Source organism: Harpia harpyja, chromosome Z, assembly GCF_026419915.1.
Source record: "Harpia harpyja isolate bHarHar1 chromosome Z, bHarHar1 primary haplotype, whole genome shotgun sequence".
NCBI lineage: Eukaryota > Metazoa > Chordata > Aves > Accipitriformes > Accipitridae > Harpia > Harpia harpyja.
In genome coordinates, this window is record NC_068969.1 from 43824311 (window position 1) to 43846650 (window position 22340).

The 22340-nt window shown below is 44.6% G+C and overlaps 3 protein-coding genes across 11 annotated transcripts in view; 1 reads left to right on the plus strand and 2 right to left on the minus strand.

The window, feature by feature from the left end:
* NCBP1 (nuclear cap binding protein subunit 1) overlaps nucleotides 1–5328 on the minus strand; it is a 32780-nt gene extending 27452 nt beyond the window's left edge. Inside the window, exons 1-5 of one of the 2 annotated variants that reach the window (XR_008233515.1) lie at nucleotides 5196–5328; nucleotides 4871–4956; nucleotides 3964–4064; nucleotides 2507–2663; nucleotides 438–545 (exon numbers count right to left, since the gene is read on the minus strand). Coding sequence is in view for 1 of the 2 variants with exons in the window: in XM_052777226.1 (XP_052633186.1) it covers nucleotides 438–545; nucleotides 2507–2663; nucleotides 3964–4064; nucleotides 4871–4956; nucleotides 5196–5229 (486 nt within the window). In the remaining variant the exon portion in view is untranslated. The remainder of the gene's footprint in view (nucleotides 1–437; nucleotides 546–2506; nucleotides 2664–3963; nucleotides 4065–4870; nucleotides 4957–5195) is intronic. The other variant, XM_052777226.1, reaches the window with a different exon arrangement.
* Nucleotides 5329–5529: 201 nt separating this feature from the next.
* Nucleotides 5530–20996, plus strand: TSTD2 (thiosulfate sulfurtransferase like domain containing 2). The gene is made up of 9 exons (XM_052777227.1): nucleotides 5530–5637; nucleotides 5872–6224; nucleotides 7897–8005; nucleotides 9698–9823; nucleotides 11757–11862; nucleotides 13563–13681; nucleotides 14337–14495; nucleotides 15430–15568; nucleotides 16879–20996. The coding sequence occupies exons 1-9, from the start codon at nucleotides 5530–5532 to the stop codon at nucleotides 17136–17138; spliced, it is 1479 nt and encodes a 492-aa protein (XP_052633187.1). The 3' UTR covers nucleotides 17139–20996.
* The window catches only part of TMOD1 (tropomodulin 1), a 30225-nt gene continuing 28831 nt past the window's right edge, over nucleotides 20947–22340 (minus strand). For all 8 annotated transcript variants that reach the window (XM_052777231.1, XM_052777234.1, XM_052777236.1 and 5 more), the window contains one exon: nucleotides 20947–21897. In XM_052777231.1, the coding sequence (XP_052633191.1) occupies nucleotides 21833–21897 (65 nt within the window). In that variant the 3' untranslated portion in view covers nucleotides 20947–21832. The remainder of the gene's footprint in view (nucleotides 21898–22340) is intronic.

A 22340-nucleotide genomic window follows, 5' to 3' on the forward strand; every position in this document is an offset into this window, starting at 1 on the left:
AACTATTATTTTGGCAGCACGTAAAGACCAGCAGTTAAAGACTGGATTGCCAAGCCATGAAAAAAATATATTCTTGCTTGAAACGTATAATTTTTAACTTGAACTGTGACAAGCAGACTTAAGAAATGATATCACTTTCACAGTCCTCCTGCAGATCATCAATATAGCAGAACAAGCCAGGCACTATGCATTTGCCAAAGTAAAGTAAAATGAATTCACTTCAGCTACCTCACTATAAAGGACCATACTTTCTTACTGTATGCATGTATTTTCTAACTGCCACAGGCTTCTTTTACTCATGCTAAAGAAACTGCACACGACAGTCCAATTTAGCTTGCACTCTCTAAAATTTCACTGTTCTAAGCACAAGTACAGAAGCAATGGCACAGAAAAATTGTGAAAACAGAAATAGAGGAGCCTACAGATCTTTTGCTTACTTGGGGTACATCTTCCTCCTGTGTCACACTCACAAAATTCTCAAACATAGCTACCATTGAAGGTGCAGCTATTACGTGACAATTCACAAGATCAGACAGAAAACGAACCTAAAAAAGACCAAAAAAATTGTTTTAAATGCATACTTTCTAAACTGACTGCACAAGAACAAATAAACATCACTTAAAGGACTAAAACAAACCATCAATAAAAGTACAATATTCATTCAGTACTACAAAGGCAGAAATACTGCACACTGTACAGACCCACCTTTCAACTGTGGAAAAGAAGTACCGTAAGTGCTGCCTAATACACCATTCATTATAATGTCTGTAGTCTGTTTCACTGCAATAACATTGAAAGGATAATATTTCTAATTAAGGAAGGGTGGGAAACACCAGTATGCATTCAAAGACATGCAAATTGATACTACAGGAAAAAAAACCCTTGTGCTTCTATCTACTCTAAATGGTATCAGATCACTAAAATTACAGAAGTGGAAGGAAAAAAACTTCTAAAAAGCTGAAGACAGATTGATCCATTGCTTTGTGAGTCCAGACGTGCATCAGGGAACAGCAGTGCTGAATCTGTATGGCATTACACATGACTAATTTCTACAATTATTTATTCATAAATACAGATAGCTACACAGAGAGAGCCTATGTAAAAACTGCTGGCATTTTCAGGTTTCTGAAACACGACAGACTGATGGCGTGCTGGGAATCAATGACCTTATTTGCCTGGGAAGAAAAAAATATACAAGGTAGGAATATATCCTTGATTTGGCTGCGCTCTAGTAAGAAATTCAGACTGACAGAAGTGGGAATTTAAGTAGAAAACACCTGGGGCAGAGCAGTGCCCCCCCCCCTTTCTTTTCCTCTCTCCTCTCTTTTGATTTGTATCCTGCCTTCAGACTTAAACAAGGCCCTAGTAGGATCCAAGCTCTCCCAGTATCACCACAATCTTAACAGACAATATAGGCTGAAATTCTAGCAATTAAAATCTCACATATTGTTTCTTAAAGGCTCATTTTTTCTTAAAGGCACATTCACAAAAAGTTGTCCAAAAAACCAACACAGGTATTTTGATCTGAAGGCAAATCATTGGGCAGACGTCTTGGGAAAGTAAGCAGACAGTTCAGTACTCACAGAGCAACTGCAATAGAGAAAAGCACCAAACTCTTTCTTACCTTCCAGATATTCATTGCTCTGAATAGTCTTTGAAAAGTCTTTGACAAAGCTGAGGAAAGATTTCTACTGCCACTCCCTTAGTTGTTACTCTCACAGGTCAGTTGTATATGAGTGTGACCAGAGAAGGTGAAGCTGAAGCCAAAGGACAGCACGGACTTCTAATGAGGATTTTATTAGCAAAAGTGTCCCATAGTTGAACAGCAGTCTCTTGACAAAATACACTGAAATACTAGAATCTTAATTTTCACCAGTGGGCTTCAAAAGAAGCTGGGGAGCTTGGCACTGGGCTTCTAAATCAGACACCGCTGAAGTCCTAATACTTTTTTGCAGACAAAATCTATAAGCAGCAAGAGCTGAGCAAATGGTTTCAAAGACAGCACTTAAAACTGCCTGCTTGATCTTCATCCCTCATTAGCAGAATGAAAACACAGGCCTGATAACAGCCATCAAAAATAGCTTTTAAGAGCCACACTGTTAGTTTTCTTTTCAGTTTGTTTGTTTGTTTTTTTCCATAGGAGCCACAAGAAGATCATACACCTCTGAACACAATAAAAGTGCATGACTTTCATCTAACTGATACATTTGACTGTAGAACGGGGGGGGCACCTCTGTTTAGTGCAAATTAATTTGTCACTGGGAAAATATACAGTTGCAAGTCAATTTTGCAACTGTAATATGATTTTTCTCCCCTGAGGAAGGAAATACTTCTCACAAAATACACATCTCTTGGTATATCTACAGTGCATTGCATGTTGATGCCGGAAGAGACTGTAATACACACTGAAAGGCCCAGCTCTTCTGCAACAAAAAGGTGAAAGGAGAAGGAGAGAAAAAGGATGAGCAAAAATGTAAAACAAACAAAGAAACAAAAAAACACTTACTAAATGCACAGCTTCATTATACATATTGACTTTCAGACATTCTTTAAGCTGACGAATCATGGCTTCTACAAATTCTCCACCAAAATTGTAGTTCCTGGCATTCAGCAACCCAACTAGTGTTGTGTAAACAGTAAGTTTTTCTGGTAACAGACGTGCACTGACACAGAAAAAGAAACATGGTGTTAGCTGTTTATTCATCACGTGCCAACTGGCAACTGCAGAGCATCTTAGAATCTGCTTATTGTAAGTTAAACTTGTCTCACTAGGAAATAAGAAAAAAGTGCTAGGGTGATCTTATAGTTCTATCCCATGGTTAGTATTTTACAATCTTTTTTTTTTTTTTAACTACAGTCATTTAGAAAGGCAGGTGTCACTCTCAAGTACATTTAAGGTATTTGCTTTTTATTTATATCTAACTGCTGAGTATTCCAGAGGGTTGGTCAAATAACATAAGTGACAGAATTCATGCAAGGATGTAAGAAGTTAAGTTCCTAATTTAGAAATAATTTTATTTTATTACACAGCATAATCAGCAAGATTACACAATAGGCATATGCATTTTACGCTATTAATTTTGATTCCAAGTTTCTCACGTCAAAGCACGTGATTTTAAGCACAGAATAGGGAAGGCCAGGTCCTACCGTAAAGAATTAATTTTCCTGAGCCATTTTTGTATGCATGTAAGCTAACCGTGTACTTTCAAAAGTATCTTACTGCTATAGGAAAAAAAATGTACTATTTGCCTTGTATTAACAAACATTGCTACAAAATAAATCTAAAGTATCTGCAAAACCATAGCACAGGCTAGGGCTGAAACACTCATCCTCTTCACCACACCCCTCCTTCATACTTCTACTTACCACCACAGACCCTGCATAACCCCTCCCTCAGACACCGCTCAGTGACCCTGACACAGGGCACCTCTGCTCCTGCACTTCGCTAGGGAGAGGAAGGAGAGCTGTCAGCCAGTGGAGAGCCCGCTTTCAGCTCTTCACGTTCCCAGCTCCCCTCCTCTAGCAAATGGGCTTACAAAGACAGGAGCATCTCATTGCCAGAGAAGAGGAACAGGCAATGAAAAAACAGCACAAATAATAAGACTAAATAATTGTTAGCAGCCAACAGCTTCGGTGCTCTTGCGCATTTCATTGGGAAAGAGGATATTGCCCAGCATCACTGTGTTTGCATTGCTACCGAAGAGCAGCTCTGAGGTTTCTTCTATCTGCTTTGAACCTTTGTACACATTTCAAGTCAAAGCAAAGTAAAGAGGTATTTTCCTTGAATTACACCTAGTACATACCAAGCTTATTCCGCTATTTCTTTTGTTTGTAGTAAAACAAACTCTACGCTATAACAGCACTTGGGAACTAAAGCCATTCTTGGCATTTAAACTACCTTAAACACATAAACTTATGCCCAGAGAAGCACCTCCCAGATTCCCAGACCTCCTGCATACATACACAGTACATAGTATTCTTAATATCTTGCTTTTGTAATTTGGCAGATCAGCTTCCAAAACACCAGCTAGGCCCTCCAAGTTGCTCTCCAAAGATGAATTACTCTAAAATAAAAATATAAAAAAAAGTTTCATCATCAACCAGGCAATACGAACCAGACCCCGACTCTCACGTGGAAGACAAGGAAGTTGGGTAAGAGCATCCTTTTACGTCACCTCCTTTTTCAGAGCAACGATTCAGTTCTGTTAGCAGTAAAGAACCATTCTCACTTGCCTGAAAGAAGCAGCAGCTGCTCCTTAGAAGAGCTGCACGTCCCCCTCAAGGAACCCCAGTGCTCCCCTGGGATGCAAGATCTAACACTGCCTCAGAGACATCTTGGTAAGGTGATTGAGCCTTGATTAATGACATAGCATGACATGAAACACCTTCACGACTTGTTTTTCAGTGCACCACCCTTTTTGTCCTTATCCTTTCACCTGCCTTTCTATTAGTCTCAAATCCTGCCAGGACTTGAAACGCGTGCCACAGGCAGACCAAGTATGCTTGGCAGACTGGAACCAGCAACAACATCCGCAGATGCAAAGTCATAACTATTAGCTGGCTGTTTATCATTGCTTGGAAGAGAAAACACTCCTGATTAAGCACTTGCCCATTTTACAAAAGCTGACAACTTTCCCACTATCTCATGAAAAAAAAGTATTTTCTTTTTGGGCGGTTAGCACAGATTAACCGCTAACACACAACACACAGATAAGTAAAAAAAAAACAAAAAACAAGCCACTTCAGCTTTCTCGAGCTGCTGCCCGGGCCCCGAGGAGGCCCCGGCCTGGCCCTGGCCCTGGCCCTGCCCCCGGCTCCGGCCCCTACCCAGTCCCGGGCCCCGGCCCCGGCCCCGGCGCGGCCCGCCTACCTTCTCTCCCACCCTGCAAATGAGCGACTCGAGCCTCTCCTCGATCTCCGACGGCTCAGACGTCCTCCGCCTCTTGTGGGGCTGCCCTGCTCCAACACACCGAGCACACCGTTACCGGCGGAGAGCCCCCGCCCCGGCCCACCTCCATCCCGCCCAACCCCCTCCTCCCGCGGCGGGACGGTCCGGTCCGGCCCGCACCGCCCCCGCCACCTGCGGGGGCCGCGGGTGGGGATGTGGGGGGAAGAAGACGGGGTGGGAGGAGAGGGGAGGAGAAGAGAGGAGAGGAGGTGCGGCGCGGCGGCGGGAGGGCTGCCGCGGCGCTCACCGTCGCTGTCGTCGCTGTGCCGCCGTCGCGACATGGCGGGGGGGCGCGGGGGGGGAAGCGGCGGCCGCGCCGAGCCGGGACGCCTCGCGCGGGCCAGAGGGGAGCGCGGTCCTTCCGCCGACCAGCTTCCGCCCCGCCGCCCCTCTGCTTCCGGGGCGAAGGGCGCGCCGCGCGGCGCCTCTGCGCTCGCCGCTCTGCGGAGCGCGCGCCGGCGCGGGTGACGTCGGGGGTCGTGGTGCCGGGCGGGACGGGCGCGCAGAGGGAAGCGGGCGTTTCCCGGTCGTTCCGCTGCCCGCGCTCCGGGGCTCCGGCCGGCCGCCTGCCTGAGGCGGAGATGGTGCCGGGCGAGGCGGCGCCGCCGCCCGGCGCGGGGTCGCCGCGGGGCAGCGCGGCGGCCGAGGCGGTCGCCGGCAGGAAGCAGCGCGCCTTCGCCCGGAGGAAGGTGGGTCGGTGCCGGGCGCCCGGGTCCGCGTGCCGCCGCGGCGCGAGGCCCGCGGGGAGCGGGGCCGGTGTCTCCCTGGGTGGGCTGGCGGCGGCGGGTGCCCGGCGGACCTCGGGGTCGGCCTCCCGGCCCGGGGCAGGGGGGTGTCCCGGGCAGCAGCAGCGGCGGCAGCAGCAGCAGCAGCAGGAGCAGCGGGGAGCGCTGGTAACGGGTGGCCTTTGTGGTGCGTTTCAGGCCTTCTCGCTGTTCGTTAAAGCAAAGGAGGTGCCGGCCGCAGGCCGGTGTCCCGCCGGCGGAGAGGGCGTGCGGTGGCGGTGCTGCCGGCAGGCGTTTGAAGAGCTCCCCGGCATTCACAGGCATGTGGCTCTGCAGCACGCCGGAGACATCGGGCGGCAGGCGGGGCTGACGACTGACGCCGGGCAGCAGGCAGGGCTGCCTGCAAAGCAGGCAGCTGCTGAAGCGAGCCCCTCGGGCGGCCCGGTGCCGGTGGGCGATGCGGACGGGCTGAACGGGCGCTCTTGTAGCACTCCTGAGATCACCTGCATGCTCCCGGACACAAGCTGTGTTAGCTATGATGACCTGACAAGGTAAGAAGAAGTCCCGCAGCGGTTTGGAGGCCTGGTACTGGCAGGGGAGTTGCTGGGCTGCCTAGGCTTCACACGGTCTTCTGCCAGGACTGCTTTTTCTTTTTATGAAGTTCAGTCAAGCAACACTTCAAGATACAGAAAGAGTCTTCCCTGGTATTTGTTTAGATCTTCCAATGCTTCGGATACCTTCCTGAGATACGTCATTAGATCAACAGGTGTAGGTACCCTCCAGGAGTCGCTCGGTTTATTTGAATTCCTTTCACAACTGCTCACGCCTGTACAAAACATGCAAATTACCGCTGTGCCGATAAAGAAATAGATACGCTGCATTTTTGGATGGCGAAGGTGGGAACTTCAGAGGATGGAAGTATCAGACCTGTACATTGTCATCCCACATTGTTAAAGCAGACCTGTACAGGTGTTACTCTGTCGTGGTTTAACCCCAGCCAGCAACTAAGCACCATGCAGTCGCTCGCTCACTTCCCCCCCACCCACCTAGTGGGATGGGGGAGAGAAGCGGGACAAAAAAAGTAAACCTTGTGGGTTGAGATAAAGACAGTTTAATAGAACAGAAAGGGAGAAAATAATAGTGATAATAATAACAATAATAAAATGACAATAATAATAATAAAAGGATTAGAACATACAAAACAAGTGATGCACAATGCAATTGCTCAACACCCGCCAAACGATGCCCAGTTAGTTCCCGAGCAGTGATCCCCCCCAGGCCAGTTCTCCCCAGCTTATACACTGGGCATGACATCACATGGTCTGGAATACCCCTTTGGCCAGTTAGGGTCAGGTGTCCTGGCTGGCTGTCTCTCCTCCCAGCTTCTTGTGCCCCTCCAGCCTTCTTGCTGGCTGGCCATGAGAAGCTGAAAAATCCCTGACTTAGTATAAACACTACTTAGCAACAACTGAAAACAGCCGTGTGTTATCGACGTTCTTCTCATACTGAATCCAAAACATAGCACTATACCAGCTACGAGGAAGAAAAATAATTCTATGCCAGCTGAAACGAGGACATACACAGTGGCTTAGATCTATGAGTAAGGAAGGACCATAACAGAAAAGAGCAGAACAGCAGGGTATGCTTGGCGCAGGTCCCTTTTCTCTGCTTGTTTGAGTACCTTAAGGGCTCGTTAGTTATGAACGAGTAGGTTCACAAAAATGTTTCTGACTGTGAGAGAGTTCGGCTTGTGCTGCTCGGAATGCCAGCACACACAATCTCACTGAAAATTTTAGCTTTTTAAATTCAGATGGCTCAAGCACTTGAATTTTCAAGTGCAAGTTTGTCAAATTAAGCATTTAATGGGACACTTGCGTGCACAGAAGCCAGCAGTTCTTGTGCCCTGTGTGAGAGAAACTTGAGTGAGCACACGATAGGCCACTGGCAGAGATGTCCCATGCAGCACAGATGAGTTCATTTTGTAACCAGTCCCAAGAACTAGGAATGTGGGAGCTTTTTTTAGTTCATGTTTTTTCTCTTTGAAATAAATCAAACCCAGCAGTGCTAATACCTCCAAAGTTTGTTTGTGGTTTTGTTTTTCTCCCCGCATCTGCCAGAAAAAAATTGTCTGCTTTTTGAATGGTTACTCCTAATAGTACATTTTTGTGCTTTCAACCCTAACATTCTTTTCCTATTTGTTCATCTTTGCCATGCTATGGACAGCAAGGTGGGAGAAGTACTTCTGTATTACTGTTACTGTGAGGTGAAGGATCCAGAGAAACTTTGTGCTTGGCAAAAGGCTCTGTGCCAGCATCTGCATCTCACTGGCAAGGTAAGGTTTTAAGCAATGGTTGTATTCTTAACAAAAACCCATCTTCTTTGCTTAGTGCAGGATGATGGGGCTTGTGGAGAACCAAGTGTTTTGCACCAGAAGGTGCTAGTCTGTTATGATCCCATTAAGAAAGGCACTCAGACTCTGTGAAGTATCATTTAAAATGCTATTTAAGGGCTAATGCTACAAAGAAAAAGAAATTAATACAGATAATCTTAGATCCCTTTCGATGCTGGGAACCCTGAGTCATGCAGCATTGAGCGAGCCTCTGATCCACACAGCACACTGTGCAGACCTTGTCCTTGCAAGGGTTACCCCATTTCCGTTATTTTAACTGTTAAAGATTATTTTTTTTTTTTACAGGAAAACAAATCTTTTCATAACTCAGACTGTCAAACAGAAAGGCTATTCACATGAGAACCTCTTGATGCACTTTTAGATAAAAGCAAGGACACGCAAGTGGCATAATCACTGGTATCAACAGGGAGCTGTGTGGAGGCACGTCTCTTGGGATTATTGGGCTGGGTTTGTCCTGTGGCTAGAGGATATGTGCAGTACAATGCAGCCTGAAGGCCAGGCTTCAGGTGCAGTGCTGTGCAGCATGGGTCTGGACTTGCTCCGGTTAACTGTTATGTGTATCACTAACTCCTCAGTGCGCAATGGTCCTCCAGTCAGAACCACTCCACCAAGCTGTAATTCATACTGTCAGGAATGAGATGAGAGCAACTGACACCTTAGACCACACCATAAGATAGCAATGCTCATTCCTGCACAGCATCTTTGTTCTTTTCATTCCTGGCAGACTGACCAAGGAGGTGAGTTGGCTCATCTAACTGGCCTTTTGAGGTTGTGGGCAAAGGTGAATTTTAGCCTCACGAAGCTGATGTTCCTAGGCTGTCTGTGGGGAGAAGGATTTTTCAAGAGGGCAGCCTGGAGCAGGAGACTACTCTTACCTTTGACTTGTCTTCCCAAGTAGCTTCTTTTTCTCTGCCAATGGTAGGCGCCTTCCCTGTTCTACGTCAGTATAGGTCTGGGGGTGAAATGTCCTGATGCAGTCACTTCTTTATTTGCTCAGCTGTCTTGTCTGGTGGTTGGTATTTTTCTCAATTTTTAATTTTTTTTTTTCCATCTCCAAGACAGGTGCAGCATTTGCCTTCTCAACCAGTTGCTTTTTTCCTTGCCTTTTATATTCAAATTTTTTTTTTTTTTTCACCACTTCTGAGTTTTTGTTCATTTGTCAGTGCTGGAGATAAAATGACTCGCACTGAATTTAATATTACATGCAATATTATGCATATTCACATTTTCCGTTTAGCTGTGTGAGTCATTGGGCACAATCCCATTGTTCTTCCTGAGGCAGACTTCCAGTGGGAATGTTAATGCTGACTGCAGGATTTGCCTGTTAACCAGTTAGCATTTCTCTGTTTATTGCACAAACTTTTCTGACTGTCTTGATGTCATTCTTTTGAAATGGCTCAAAAGTGATTACTGGGGGTTTATTCCTATTTTATTTACTGTCTTTTTTATGGTCAACTTCAGTATAACCATCTTTTCCTTCCTTCCTCAGTAGTCTCTTTTCTGAACATATTTCTGTGTCTGCCTTTTGTAACCCCGTCATATTTTGCTAATTTCACTGTGGTCTGTTTTTGCTGTTACTAAGCGTTAGCCCTGGTTTGTCCTCTTGCCTTCTAGGTACGAGTTGCTTCAGAAGGGATTAACGGGACAGTTGGTGGAAGCAAAGTAGCTACCAGTCTCTACATTGAAGTTATGCTTTCCCAGCCTCTGTTCAAAGACATTTTGTGTCAAGAGGATTTCAAGGTATGAAAAAATAATTTCTACATGGACATTGTTAATGCAGGACATTTAATTTCTGAGAAATAAGCACATTGCTTCTTGGTAGTATTACTTCTGCTCTAGCAGTTCTGCTCTCCCAGCACTGATCTAAGCCAAGGGTTCCTAACCTTGCTTTGTTATCTCTGCTGGTTTTCACCAGCAGTAGCAGTTATCATGAGCAGTGATAGCAGCTGCTACGAGCTTTGGCAGCTATGGGTACAGCTGCAAAGCCCCCCATACAGGTGAATGAGGGAGTGTGCTTCAGCCCCACCATTCTTCAACAAGCATTTACTCCAACCCGACTGCGAAAACCAAGGCATCACAACGTACACTTACCCAAGCAGAGTATTCCCACAGTCTCCTCTTAACGCTGATTTGAGATCCTTCCCTAGCCTACTGGTTGAGGTTCACGTGGGCTTTGGTGTCCATATAGGTGCACTCTCAGTTCCATGAATTGGATGTCTTCTAGAGAGAATACACAGCCAGAGTCAAGAGGTTTCTTCCTACTCCAGTTAGTGCCTGACTGGAAGGAGAGTGAGGTGCTAACTTCTGCTTGAGCCTGAGCATATGTGCTGATTGCTGTTTTCAGATGGTGATGGCAGCTGTGGCTGGTACCGTATGGCATTCTGGTAGGCTTTTGCTGCCCCAGCACTGTAGGTACTGGTTTCTCTGTGAGGAAGGAAAGCTGCTGCTTTTATAGCATTTTTCTTTTCCACACAGTTTTATTTTTTTTTCGATAAATATCTAGATAGAAGGAGTTAGTGAAACTTCTGAAACTCAAATCCCATGTAGAGCTGCAGTGCTGATTCAGTCTTAGCTTTTTAACTGTCTGTTGTGCTTGGCTGAATTTCAAGAGTAAATGTGATCTGTTAGTTACAGTCATGTGTGGATGCAAAAACAGAACAGGGATGGAATTTTTCCTTAACCTTGGTAAAACCTCCAACCCTGCGTGATCTCTCTGGGCATCAACATTCATGCATTAGTACATGGTGGTATTTTCTGTCTCACAGTTCCTCTGCATGCTGTATACCCAAGTAAGTGGGGGTTTCAGATCCCTGTGCCGTGAAGACGTGGGCATAGAGGAGTGAAAATTGTGCGTGGGGCTATGAAAATATTCAGTGGCCACTGTAGGTGCTGCAGACTCATTTCCGTGATAGCTGGGACAAGTGCCACAGCACTGCACTTTTCTTCGAGTGTTTATATGCTTGGTAGTGTCTAAGCCATGTTTGAGGCTCAGCCCTGCAGAAATTCTCACTTCCTGTCGCCTGCAGTGGGGGTGCCTACCAAAAAGGGCTTGCCGAGACCTCCAAAGGGGAAATCCTGCTCTTGAGTTTGGGAGGGGCTGGGGGTATCAGACGCCACTGTTGACAAATCTTGAGCCTGGCTGACCTTCCATGTGTCTCTTTCATACCCATGAACTGCTGCAGTTTTCATCTCACGTGCCATGACTGCAGGCCTAGCTGTCCTTGCGTTGGGCATCAGAGGGGCTGAAGAGAACTGCAGGGCCCAGATGTGTCAACAGGATCCATTACTGGAGGTTATTTAATATTCCTGTCAGGGTCAGCATGCTCTGTAGGGGCCTTGACTTTCTCATGACAGGTGCTAGTGACATTGTTTCTGACTAAGACATGTCCTCCTTCTCACTCCTCGGTGACTCCACACCTCATGCCAAGTGGTGCCTGTCTCTCCTGCAGAGTAGTCATTAGGCCTAAGACACCTGTCTGCCAGGTTGCAGTAGGGGTCCACTGCCTAAACCTCAGGATTTAGAGTGTGGATTTCAGCAGGAGAGACATTTCTTTCCCTCAGCCACTGAGACACTTTCGTATTCTAGTGAGCTGTAGAAATTAAAGTGAGTGGGTAATTTCAATCTTGACACCTGGCAAATTTTAGTGGATTGGTTTTGTGTTTCATTTCCTAGAGCAGTGCAGGAGGAGCTCACTGTTTCCCAGACCTTCGAGTTGGAGTATTCAAAGAAATTGTACCTATGGGCATTGATCCAAAGATAGTGTCTTATAAAGAAACTGGTAAGTTGATTTAATGAAAAATAAAGCCTCTCCCCCAAGTGAGAGGTAAGTGAAGAATAAAGTACCTTCATCAAAATAATGTCCTTCTGCATAGTGGCCAGGACCCAGGAGAAGTAGATACAGAAATTGAATTCTTATTGGTAGTCAAAAGTTACTGGTGCAGGGAATTTGCTGGCCCAGATTTTGGGTTGCTAAGTGTTCAGCTGCCTCAAAAAACTTTAGAATTAACTTTCTGGTTTGTGGCAAACAGTAATAGTTCAAATGACATCAAGCAGTTACCTTGGTTTGGAGTAGGGACATATCTTGTGCTTTAGTCAGGGAGTAAGTCATTGGACACCTGCTAAAGGCAGATGTAAGGTGAAACTATGTATGATGGTTAGGAAAGACATTTCAATGCTTGAATATATTCGTATTTGTTCTAAATATTCTGCAGGTGCTTGAGACTGCTCAGAAATGATACCATATAAAGAGCTCCAATGCTCTCCCACTGTAGTTAGCTTGCAGTAAGTACCAAGCTGTATAGGAAGAGCTTTCCATGGAGTCTTCTTGTGGATCCAGTGCATTCTGGTGCTGTGGATGCTGAGAGTTTTTTTTAGAAAAGGCTAGAATCCCGCTGAAGCTTACAGTTGAGTATATACGTGTTCCTGTATTAGGGACTGCTGACTTGGCTTTACTTCTGTTGAAGTTAACAGCCATGCTTCTGCCTTTTACACTAAAGCAGAGCGAAGTTCTGCATCAGGTTCATGCCACCCTGGTAACACAGGCTGCGTAGCTGCTTCATATGGATTATGCCCAATAAGATGTTACTGGCTATGCATCTGCTATGAGGACAGTTATGTAGGTGGTAAGCAGGAGCACAGCAAATAGCAATTAACAGAGCAGTTTGGGGCTCTTTTTACCTCGAAGAGATTTTGTTGGTGGTAAATTTCAACAGCATCTTTTTGTGGTTTTGGTAGAGGATTGGGGTTTTTTCCCCATTTTTTGGCAGTTTGTGGGATGTATGTTTGGATATTTATTTCCTTTTTTTTCTTTTATCCTCCTATTTTATGATGTTTTGTGAAGATGGTTCCCACTACTCTGGCAGGTTGCCTGTAGGGTTATTTTTTTAATAAGGTAAGGGATTTTGGTGGGGGAGGTTTTTTGTTTCTCAGTAGGTTGGGAGTCCTAAGTCCTGAGCAACCTGAAAGCTGAGAAACTTTATGTAAATTGAAGTTGTACTGAAAGTAATAAATGCTTATGGAAATTCTCCATTTTTATCAACAGAGAAGAGTTTAATTGAAAAAATTGCATTTTTGTTGCTTCTGCACCTCCAAATGTAATGAAAGATGAGCAAAGGGAAGGGAAATATTTTTCACTCTTTCTTTCACAACTGTAAGAGTTGCCAGGGGGACATAACAAAGATCATAGAGACAGGCGCCTGTCTGCTGCTGCTTCTGTCATGTGGAACAGTGTTGTGTTTTCTTTCATTTGCCAGTAGGAAGCCAAACGTGGATAAACTTGGCTGGTTGAGTTGGGATTAAAAGTCTGTGAACTGTCACAGAAAATTTTTGTTTGGAAATCTGAGAAGAATCTGGATCAGTGAGATCATACGTAACATTGTTTTGTAGTTCTGCTTCTCACTTCTTTCTCTTATTTTTCTTTTTTTTCCCTTTTTTTCCTTTTTTTTTTCTTTTTTTTTTTTTTTTTTTTTTTGGTTAAAGGAATCCATTTATCCCCTCAGGAATTTCATAGAGAAGTAGAACAGTATTTGTCTCAGGCCAGTCAAGGACAAAGTGATACCGTCTTGCTGGACTGTAGGAACTTCTATGAAAGTAAAATAGTAAGTATTGTTTGCCTGCTTCTTGCAGTGTGTTACAGGTGCTGGGGGGAAGCATTTCACATTGTGAGGGTGTAACCTTATTGAAAGAAGAGATTCCATATTCCAGATTGACTGTAATATGTACAAAGTTCAGGTTTAGTAATGAGTATTAGACACAAGCAGCAGAGGACCTGCTCAGCGACTTAGCATGGAACCTGCCCGACTAAGTGCTTATACAGCTTGGGGCAGGAAGAAGACAAAGTGGTCCATACAACATTAGCAGTGAATATGATACAGTCTGAGGTAGAAGTAGCGTAATTTGTAAGGATGTTTTCCAGCATTTTTGCCTTGTCCCATATGTCAAAAAGAATAGGGACATCCTGCTCTAACACCTACCAGCCCTCCTGCACTGTTGTAGCCCATCCTCTCTCTGACAGTTCTGTTTTATTACCTCCCTCTTTTATGTTTGGATGAGGAGAGAAACTGTGTCCAGAATCCTCTTACAGATTTTAACAGGTATTTTGATGCTTAAATGCAGCTGACAAACTGCCTAAAGCAGCTGCAGTGATCTGAGTGTTCTGGCCCAAAGATTTGTTACTTCCTCTAGTTCGAGGCACAGACCTTACCATGTAAGACTGCTTGTAACCAGTCGTATGGCCATCTGTTGTTATTGCAGGGACATTTCCAGGGCTGTCTGGCTCCAGATATCAGGAAGTTCAGCTATTTTCCCAGCTACATAGATGAAAACCTGGAGCTTTTTAAAGACAAGCGTGTCCTGATGTACTGCACGGGAGGGATTCGTTGTGAAAGAGGCTCTGCTTACCTACGGAGCAAGGTGAGATGTCATTCTGAGGGCCCAAGTGTCAGGGAGTTGAGACTGCTTTAACGGCAGCTGTCTTTTGCCGATAAATTCTTATTGAGCACAAACTGCTCAATGAGCAGGTGGGGAGATAACTTTCTCTGATGCACGCTTGCCTCATGCTGTCTGTCAAGGACATGGGTAGTTTCATGCAGCTCAGGATGATCTGCGTGGACTAGTGTCACAGCAGAGATTGCTCTCTGAAAATAATTATATAATCCATTTGCTGAGAAGAGGTATTTGTAAGTCTGCCCTACCTACCCACTGTAGCGGTGTTTTAGGAGGGCTTGAGAGCATTCTGCAGTGTTTCTACAAGCTCTGTCTAGGTTATGCTCTGTGGTCATTACTGCACAGCTTGAGCATCTCAGAGTGGTCAGTGCTTTCCCAGTGTTGTGGAATTAAATCCAGCACGCTGGGTTGTTCTAATTGTGCTTTCCATCCCACTATTCTCCTGGATCCTTCTCTCAAAGAGGAAGGGAACAGCACACATATATGTTCTCCAGAGATTTAAACCCTGATTTTTTTTTTTCTCTGCTGCACCAATGTGAACCCTGAGAAATTCTGCTCCTGCCAAAAGCTCACTACATAAAACCAGAATAAGCAGAGGTTCACAGAGGTTCAAAAGCATTTGATCTGTGATGCAGCAAACCTCCCTCAGCTGAGGAGGTTACCAGCTTTTTTTTGGCTGTAAGATTAAATGCACATTTGGGTTCATGTCAACAAGCCAGCATTGTGGATCTGCCCAGTAATCCCTGGTGGCACTGCCTAGAGTTGGTGGTGGACCATCTGATGGTCACTGGGAAGCTGCTGCTTTTCGTTGACACCGGGTGTTGACATTTGCTTTGGGAACTCTGGCACACCACCACTGCTGCTGTCTCCTTCAGCTTTTCTGCTAATATGCTTTAAACAGGCAGTGTGCAGAGAGGTTTACCAGCTAAAAGGTGGAATTCACAAGTACCTGGAAGAGTTTCCAGATGGATTCTACAGGGGGAAGCTGTTTGTATTTGATGATCGCTACGCCATTTGTTCCAATGAAGATATCATCTCAGGTAGGACTAGATGATATAAGTGCAGAAGGCTGGGAAGCTATTTCAATCGTTTCCACAGAGATGTGCAGGATAGGGGCAGCCAAACTGGTCTGTGTAGTTCTTCCTCATACTCGCTTTGATCTTTTAGTGCTGTCACTTTTCATGATGATTATCAACTCTATGGCTTTAACACATAAAACAGAAGTGAGAGAAAAGAGGGTCACTAAACAGAGTTCCCTCAAAGTGGAGCAGTAACAGAAAGCATCCCCGGCAGGACAGCTGCTGTTATGAGCCATCTGCAGCTATGGAGATGTATGTCAAGCAGTACTGCTGTGTTACCCACTTGTTGCCCACAGTGCTGATCAGACTGTGGTAGGCCAAGTGACTGAAGCGTTAAATAGTTCTCCTGCTGTCAGCTTTTCTTTGCTCCAGTAATCTCACAGAACATCAGCACAGGCTGCCAGGCACTGGGAGAGTGGTGGCACTGAGCTCTACAGCACTTTGTTATTTTCATGCTTTAAAAGTTTCTGTAGCCTGTAGAATTTTCAGTGACCTCTGGTTGAAGTTAAGAACATTGCCTGGTCTTCTGGCTGGGGTCGCTTTTCAGATACTGCAAATTAAATACCTGTTTTCTTTTTCTCAGTTGCCAGGTACAAATAGATGGAATTTGGCTCTAGCCTTTTTTAGGAAGCAGTGCTGGTTTTTCTCTGAGTGGGTGACTTTTTGAGCATAATGTCCCATTCCTTCTGTGCAATTACCATATACATCTTGAAGGTGCCTGGCTTGGTGTAGAAACAGATCACACAACAGAACACATCACAGCCATCCCTACAGAAGTTTCAAGTGGAAGTGTTGGGGTATGCACCTTCTTGATGGTACAGCTAAACTGGGCTGTAGCTTTCAGTTAAAGGGTTAAAACCCATCTGATGTTGTGGAAGGACTTCAAGCCATTGCTTTTAGGTGGAAGGAAGCCCCATGGCACCCCCTTCCCCAGCAGGTAACGTTTCTGCGTACTGGCTTGATTACCACCAGCATATCTTTCTTCTTCTCTTGGCAGCAAGAATCTTTAAATCTGTCTAATCTGAACTAGAGTGAGCACTTTTTCCTTTTCCTGAGAGACAGCCATCCTAAGTTTTTTACATAAAAACGAGAAGTTTAAAAATTAGATAGGTTCTAGAAGATCAAGCTAAAGCAGGACTTAAAAACCTGGAAGACAATAGATAGCCACTTAAATGAGAGTTTGCAGCCCCGTGGTGCCATGGAGAACCCTCTGCAAGGGGGACAGATGGGGCAATGTGAATGTTAACTTTCTCTTTTCCTCCTCCCTCCAGCATGCAGATACTGTGGGACACTGTGGGACCAGTATAAACTTTGTTCCAGCCAGCACTGCCGGCAGCTTGTCCTGACATGTCCAAGTTGTCACAACAAAGGTCTTACAGCTTGCTGTCCTGTTTGTCAAGAGAAAGAACTCAAGGTGACTTCAAGGGCTTCAGGACAGACACTTAAGGAGGAATGTGAATGTACAAGGAGACGGCCAAGGGTACCTATTGAACGTGTCTCGCGAAGAATGCTGGATGCAGGAAAAGATTAAGCTGTTTCATTAGCTAATCTGACAGGTGCTAATGCCAAGGGCTCTATAACCAGATCCCTATCTGCTATTCAGTTAGGTTTGGGAATCATGAAAATGTGTTGGCTTGGAAAGTCTTGTTCATACACTGCCTTAAAGCCTAGAGTATGCCCTGAAAACCATCCATTACTTGACTGTGAATTACCAGACTGCCCAAACCCATCACCAGCACTCCAGGATTCCTCTCCCTGGCTACAGTCTTGTAGCATGGCCTCTGCCGTGGGGATTTTGAAGCAGAGTATGTGCGGTGGGACACAGCTGCTCACAATTTGAAAGAAACTGAAGGGACATAAGAACAATTCCATTCTTTTCCTCCTGCACAGAGATCGATCTGTACAGTCTCTCCATTGATCACGTATTTGCTTCAATAGCTAGTGCTAGGGTGTGAAAACAGCAGATAGATCAGTTGCGTGTGGGTACATGACCAGATTAGAGCTGAAGATATTTTCGACATACATGCCAACTGCCTGCATCTCTTACTTTATGCCAGTGAGAAGCAAGGGGTAGTTACCTGAAGTCACTGATTTCTGTGTAAAACTGGCCAAAGGCCAGGCTGAAGTGACCCCTCTTGTAACTGGAGCAAAGGCCCACAGATACTGTCTGCCCAGACATACTTGTTGTGTGTGACCTGTAGGATGAATGGCAAAAGTAATCCTTATTCCAATGCTCTGTCTCCCCAGGAACTGTTGTTTCCCTCAACTTGTCCATGAAATATCCAGGGCTCAGCTCTGCTTGCACTACAAAAAAACCAACAGCTTGAAGCATGTTGAAACAGACACACAGAGAGGGGAGCACAGAGACTGTCAAAATACCAGCATTATGGCACTGGAAGTGATACTGATGTGTGCATAAATGTCAGCAACAGCTATAAGGGGATTGCAAAGTCCTTTACCCAAGTTAAATAATTCAAGATTTGGGCAGCATTTGTGCTTTGTAAACATGGGTGGAGTTTTTCAAAAGCTGTGAGATGTTTATGCAATTTCCAGCTCCTCTTAGTGGAGAAATTGTCTTTGAATTTGAAGGGATCCACAGCATATGAACTCAAAGAACTTCTCCACCTGCTGCTTTCTGTGCCTGATGCTGCAGAATGTACAAAAAGGTTTTATAAATGGTGTAGAAGATGTGTCTTGACTGAAAAATGTCTTTGAAACTTACTCTCATTCTTGGTACTAAATAGTAGTTAGTCATTAGGAAATCAAAATACTGGTTTGTTGGGGGTTTTTACTAGCAACTGCTTTTAAAAGCAAGAAAACAGTTTACTCAGGTTTCTGCAGTTGCTTAATGACAGCTAGGGCAATGTTATTTTCATATAGATTGTAACTTTCTCCCACAGTGCTATGAATTCAGCAAGGCCTCATTGTTGGCTTGACTAGCAACTTAAGGCCATGGGTATTGGTTCCATTAAAGCCACGGCAAACATTTCTTCTTACTTCCAGTATTGCTACCATGAAATCAAGGGTTCATCAACTGTCTTTATGACTGTTCCTTTCATGAAGCAAAACTTGGGAGCTTATGAATGTCTCCTTTGGGAAGCTTTCTAGGATGGTATTTAATAGTCAATCTGTGCACAGTCTGTACTGGAGAAGAAATTGGAAAATTCCTATCAGTAGACATCTTCAGCAGAAGTCTAAGCAGTACCCATGGTCCCCTGGCATCTTGCCTCCCAAGCTTTGCTGGCCAGTTAACCTCTGTGCTTTTGAGGACTGGAATATTTCTGGAAAAACATGCAAGCTCTACTTGCAGGCCTGGTCTAGAGCACTGACAGGAGCGCCCCAACTTGCATATTATGCTCTTTTCTTCATGTATTAGGCTAAAAAGAACACAATTTTATAATTCAGTCTATCAGCAAGTCTGGAACACTGTAATCTATTTGGAAGGCTGTTTCTGTATCACTTGCCAGTACAGAATGGCAACAATTATATTTTATATGTAAACTTCTGAAACTCCTATGATGATAAATAACCTTTAGTGTTTCCATTGTAATTTTTAAAAAGTACTGCATAAATACACTTCACCTGTTATATTGGAGGTGCTTAATTCTGCAGAGGTAAATGCTGAAACCTCGCTAGCTGTCTGCCATGTGGTATACCTGGCTACAAGGTACAATTGTCCTGAGAGCTCCTGGCAGCTGGACATTCTACATCAAAGGCAGAGGGGAGCCATGGGGCTTCTTTTGGTCCTTGCTGCACTAAGGCAAGGGAGGAGAAGGGTTTGAGATGTACAGGGGGAGGCCCATAAAGCCAGGTTCCCTCTGCTGCAGAGAGGAGGTTGAGAGACATCTTTAACCTCTCTCTTGCATGTTAGCCCACGAGCAGCTTCTGTATCCTGGCTTCTGGATTAGTTTCATCAGATTAATACAAATAAGGACTTGCCACGTGAAATGCTGTGTGGTGGGATCCAGGCACCTCAGTGATAATGCTTGAGAGAAGGCAAGTTAGCTCCAGGAGAGGTGAGAGTTAAGCAGGATTGGCTGTGACTGCCAGATGCTGCAGTGAGCAGATGGCTTTTTCTTCTTTTCCTGGAGAGCTGCTGGGACAAACAGTGATCCATTTGCTCCTAAATATCACCATTTTGTATCATCTCCATTGCTGCACAGCTTGATGTCTTTCACCACAAGGCCTGATGCCTCTCGGCACAGCCTGCCGCTGCTCGACAGCTCTCGCATGCATCTTTCAGTAAAGCAGCTCTATATATAAGGATCAACTGAGGACCATGGAGTGATCCTGCCAGCTTAATACACCTTTGGGCTGCATTGTTAATTTGGATGCTGCTACAGTGAAACACAGGACAAGGTTCTTCCGTTTTTGGTTTTTTTTCTTTCAGGAAAAAATGTTGTTGTAGTATCCATGGTAATGCTCCCTGCTCTGCAGATGCATCTCCTTGTGTGTCTGGGTTTCTTAGTACCATCAGGATTTCCCAGGATAAGATGCATTTATGTTCTTCTGAAGCCAATGGAAGAGCTGAGCCCATACCATGCAAATCTGAGTGGATGGCTCAGCTGAAACTGTGTGTCTGTGGTTTGATGATTTAGTTGACCATTTTGAAGTCTTTGCAGTGCATATGGAAGAAGGAGGCTGGCTGCCAGGGGTTTTGGGGGGTTTTTTTTTAGTATGTTTTCAAGTATTTTTCTTCTGTATTCTTTTCATTTTCTGATATGAAACTTGCTGGGGGGTGGGGGGGGAGAAGCTATAGTGAAGCATTTTGTTTGACACCAGTGGCGCATTTTATTAAGTTTTGAAGAGCAACAAATATGTTTCCCACATTGCTGAAAGTACAGTGTTTCTCTGCTTCATCGGCCAGAGCTAAATCATGGGTGGTATTTGCGCATAAGCTCTGAAGAATTCTGTGGGACTTTTGCTGGAATATGTGTAAAAGGCTGCAAAACTTCACTCTTAACAGACATGTACAGACAGATTTCTAGCAAGTAACAACGTTTTCTAGGACATGTCATCAGACCAAGAATAAGGCTTCAGTATAGCAATGCTTCCGCTGGGAGACTCTTCTTACGGAGCAGGCTCCCACCCACGTTAATAGCAGGAGTTTTGAATGGGATAATGCTGGGTTCAATCCACTGCATGTCTGGGAGCTACGCAAGCCTATGGGGAATTCCTCCCAGGCTAGATGATGGGTGGTCGACTGACAAAAAGCTGTCGGACTGTACGCAGTGTAAGTTCAGGATTGGGTTACTTCACTGAACAGCTTTTCTATGGCACAGCATTTATTGTTGCATTTATGCAGACATTGGGGATGGCAGTAAAAGAAACAATCCCTAGCAGAACAAAATTTAATTAATGGACATGGTCATCTAGACAAAACAGCAAAGAGAGAGAATTTGACTTGTTTCCAGTGGCTATCTGGACACAGGCTTTTAACATTAGGAAACTGAAGGGAGTGGGGATTAGAGGAGAGGGCTCTGGTTTGCTGATTAGTTTGGCCATCTCTGTGGGGTTAGGATTTGCATCACATCTCTGAAGGTGATGGTTTTCTTCAGACATGCACAGCATAGAAAGATGTTAATCCACCTTAAACCGCTCAATTTTTGAGACTCTCTTTTATAATTCGTGGCCTTAAGTTCCATTTAACCAGGGGGCAGAGATCAATTTTTTTCTGAGAAACACAGGGACGCATTTGAAACAGCATCTCCACTAACTGACTCAGCAAATGTTGGTAAAAAATTGTGATTCACAATTCTTGAAATTAGCCATGTTTCCAGATAGTAGAAGTGCTTGTTAAACTAGTTGCTCCTCTGCAGTTACTTGAGATCAATTTGGAAAAAAAAAAATAAAGTATTTTTTAATACTTCTATAATTTGTGTGGAACAGTTGTATCTTTCACTCATGCATACCACATCCTAACTGTATGAAACACCGTGCAGGAAGTTTATAGAAAAATTAGGTCCCAGGTTAATTAAGAGTCACTTTTACACTGGGATGTACTCTAAACTGAGATTGCATGAAATTGGCTTGAATAGTTTCCAACTCTACAGAAAACATCAACAGTCCTACTGGATAAAATCTTCAACTACAGCCACTAGTTAATTTCAACTGTTAGTGCATAAAACAGAACCGAGGCACCACAAATACTCTGTCAAGGCACTTATTGCCTTAGATTTCCACAGTGTAGCACAGATCACCAGGAATGACCCCCACAATCAAGAACTACACTCCAGTTCTGCACTTGGGAAAAATAGGCCCGTTCAACTCTGCAAGTCTTCTCTTCCTCACTGAAAAAGAAGAGGAAGAGGAGTCAGTCATGGCAACAGGAAGATGTGGATGGCAGGCTTGGCTTACCTGCTGTGGAAAGGAGCCGAGAGATGTACTTTCTGTCAGGAAAGAAACAGGATAGCATCAGCTTCTGAATTCCTGCTTTAAGCAGCAGGCACAGCCTTATGCAGTTTAAAATCAAGGAAGGTAGGATGACGTTTCTCTCCCTGTGAATTTTTAAGGCCAGAAGCTACTTTCAGCCTTACCTCCCTTATTCTACAGTCAATTATATTTCACACAGTTTGTAATCTGACTTGGGCCAAATCATCATCTGATGCTAACTGATGTAAAGACTGCAGGAGACGGATGCCACAGTTTTTCCTTTGCTAGTTTTTCTAAATTGCCATTTCAAATTTAATAAAAAATTCCATCTCATTTCTTATCTTAAGCCTTTAGCCTCCAG